This window comes from Boleophthalmus pectinirostris, unplaced genomic scaffold (assembly GCF_026225935.1).
Source record: "Boleophthalmus pectinirostris isolate CB_2022bp ecotype Guang Dong unplaced genomic scaffold, ASM2622593v1 HiC_scaffold_14, whole genome shotgun sequence".
Classification (NCBI taxonomy): Eukaryota; Metazoa; Chordata; class Actinopteri; order Gobiiformes; family Gobiidae; genus Boleophthalmus; species Boleophthalmus pectinirostris.
In genome coordinates, this window is record NW_026571047.1 from 5,104,744 (window position 1) to 5,108,208 (window position 3,465).

Sequence of the window (3,465 nt, forward strand, 5' to 3'; positions counted from 1 at the left end):
TTTTATTTTAAAGTGATTGCAATTGAACTTCCATCCCTGCATAAAAGTGTGCACGAGTACTGAACGCTGATGTCTTCCACAGTTGTTTGGGTAGGTGCCTGCGTATCACCCTCGAGAATCGCTGGAATGTGCATAACAAGACGCCTATTCCTCCTGTCTCCCTCTGCACAGACACAAGCCTGCACAATGATCACCTTTTGGAGTTAACAACAGTATTTAAAGCGACCACGTGTTATTAAGAATTATAACAGTTAGTGATAATGGGGGTAGGAGAGACTTAGTTGGCAGTGGATGGGAGCAGCTGAAGTCCCATATTGCTGTTGGACTGAAGCCAGTGGAGGTTCAGGCCAAGACACAACACGACCAGACAAAGAGGACTGCAAAAGACACGCCTTATGTCTCAAAAGACTCTTCAGATCTGTAGAATATTGGTAATTTAGTAGTTATAGTAGTAACATAGTAAAAATGATTGACAAATGGGACAATGTTTTCATGTTTTCTCTGACTATAACTACAACACTATAGTATTTGGAATAGTTTTAGTATGAGCTAATGGTATGTGATACGGTCAGGCTGCAGGAAAATGGGGATTTGACATTTCCAAAAGCAAAATTCCTATCTATTTTTCCCATAAACCTTTTGAGTTTCAAAGATTGATGGGGGGCATAAGACTTAATCTAATCTAAGAAAATGTACTACTGGAACCAAAGCAACATCTTAAACATCAATATTACATGTATATTGTGGTTTGGTTAACTGCTTTACTATATAAATCATAAAAACCTCACATCTCCACGTGTCCCCCTTAGCCAGTGTAATGTAACAATGAGAGCGCTGTTTCCTCTCAGCCCCAGTGACGTCTCCAAATGTCACTGTGCATCTGGGACACGCTCAGTCCTCACACATCCTCTCTGCTCTGCTACTTTTACATCTGCAACCAACCTGTCTTTTTCTCAGTCCCCTCTCTTTCAGCAGAAGATGATTTTATTGACCTCTTGAAGGGCAAAAGAAAAATGCAAAGAGTATGTGATTTGTGAAAATTGTTCTATTCATTCGAGCTATATCGCCCACTCCTACCTCAAGCTAGGTTCTCAACAATAAACTCAAGACAGATTACCTCCGCAGTACTGAAAGCTACTGCAGAGTGGAATCATTTTATGTCTGATAGACTTTTTTTTTTAGCTTTTAACCATATTATAATATTCTTCACCAATATATTAGGGTCACAAATAACAATTATTTGTGTAGTCGACTAATCAGAGATTATTTTTCAATGACTTGGCTACTCAAACAATTTTTTTTCCTATTGATTGAGGAGATCTTTTAAATACATTGTTAAGCAAATAAAGGCTGAAAAATGGTGACTGAATGCTTCCAGATAAGAGAATATTTCATGAAAAAATTTGAATTTTTTTTGCCGTTTTGATTTAATACCACTGTTTTTGTCCTTCAGTATCTTTTGTATATGTTTATGAGGCGATATATTCAGGTTAACAATTAGGATTATCAGAAAACAATGAGGATTATTTTGTATAGTAGATTATTCATGATTATCTGATTAATCACTGCAGAACTGAAAACTAGAAGGCGCCATCTGATTTGTGGTATACGTGTACACTCCACAGCTCTCTCATAAGCAGCAGTAGTGATTGCTTGGCACACACACATTAGTGATTGGCAGATGAAAAGAGACGCAGGAAATGAAGAAGGGCTGGACTGAATACTTTTTGACAGAGCTTGGAAGTGCTGCTGAGTCACACAGCAGAGCCAATTCAGCATGCTAAAGCCACTCAAACAAACACTGTATGGGCCAATGACTGCTGATAAAAGAATAGTAAAGATGGGGAACAACAACACAGCCATAAAATAAATTTCTATCACTACTACTACACACTATTAAACTATCACTAAAGGCATGGCTCAGCACTGTTCTTAAACTATAGGCTGATATCTTGATACTAAGGGTATTGATACTAAAAAAGTCACATTCACAGGACAGAAATTAACCTATTCTGACTAGTTTTAGAATGATCTTGAGCTGTATTACAGCACATAAACTAGATGGACCACTATGGAACCTACCTGGACCACTGAGGGATTACACAGATATAAGGCCACATGGGAATAGAAAATAAAGTACTATGATTTAATGTTGAAAATTACGTTGTATTGTCTAAATAAAGAGTATAGCACAAAGGCACTTTTTGATCTATTTTTTACCTGAATCCGTGAAAGCCCTGCACAAGAATTCAACATGTATGGACTTTTGAATGTGCATAAATTGCAAATGTATAGCCTATTTCTTGAATTTTTATGGACAATTAATACTGTATACTCAAGAATTGTGCATATTAGCTTGAATGTTATTACTAGAGTTAAAATGATGACCTTAGACATCACACCGTTGTAGATTCCTATAATTTAAAATTGAGTTGGAGGACATAGTTCTATGGTGGGATCTGCTGTTTAAGTGTCAGATTGCAGATTTGTTGGCCTCTTTTCTGGTTAATATCTCTGTAATTATTGGGCCTATCCACATGAAACAAAAACTGGCACAAAGTTCAACATCTTCTCTGTCTATAAAAACAAACAAAAGTTAAATAATCTTTTTACAATAGCTTCAGAAAGTGGTGTCATTATTCAAGCTCAAAAATGTGACTGCTGTTAGCTGAAAGGACTTTTAACCATGACATTAATATGACAAGTTTGTGAAAGTAATCTATAATTGAATACATTTCTTGTCTCTTCTCTCTGCAATGGAAAACGTATTAGCAATGAAAACTGATTGAAATCGCCTTTTTTTTTTTTACAGTCACAATGTAAAGTCACAATAACAAATGAATAATTATAATAACCACGATGTCAAACCTCCTGACAGTGATACAGGCCTAGATGGACAAAGGCTATCCCTAGTGTTATTAAAAGTATGTTGTCCTGTAAAAAAGGCCTATATAAAGAAAAAAACTCTAAAACATCAATGCCATTCTATGCTAGATCAGCTGGTCTTTTGTTGTGCACAGCCTGCTAGCTGGCACACCGGCCGGCTCACTGTACGGATGCTGTGTGCGCACAGAGGCGGAGGATGGGTGCGCTCGTCCGGGCTTACCCTGCTCCAAGTCCTGCTGATCGTACCACGGCTCCTCTTCCTCGGTCACAAACTCTTCGTCCATCGTCCCTGAGCCGAGCATGGGGGCACCGCGCCTGAAAGCACAGAAACAAGCCCGCCCGTGGGTGCAAAACAGCTCCAGGGTGAAGTCCGTGCAGAGGGACCCGCGTCTACTAGCTAAACAACGGCGTGCTCTCGTCTCTCCTCCCGGGCAGGGCAGGGAACGCAGGCCGCCTCACAGTGGGCGACAGGAGGCGGGGGATGCGGAGGGGTCGACGCGTGTTGTGTCCGCCGGGCTTCGTGCGCGCTGTCGGTCACTCCCACATCTCCATCACCCGCTGCTCCTGGAAGTGGCTCAG

At 40.1% G+C, this 3,465-nt stretch overlaps 1 protein-coding gene across 1 annotated transcript in view; it reads right to left on the minus strand.

Annotated features, from left to right (window-relative positions):
• Positions 1-3,170, minus strand: part of LOC129407901 (diacylglycerol lipase-beta-like) — a 12,778-nt gene extending 9,608 nt beyond the window's left edge. Inside the window, exons 1-2 of the mRNA XM_055150490.1 lie at positions 3,038-3,170; positions 2,221-2,237 (exon numbers count right to left, since the gene is read on the minus strand). Of these exons, the coding sequence (XP_055006465.1) occupies positions 2,221-2,237; positions 3,038-3,170 (150 nt within the window). The remainder of the gene's footprint in view (positions 1-2,220; positions 2,238-3,037) is intronic.
• Between the last annotated feature and the right edge of the window lie 295 nt (positions 3,171-3,465).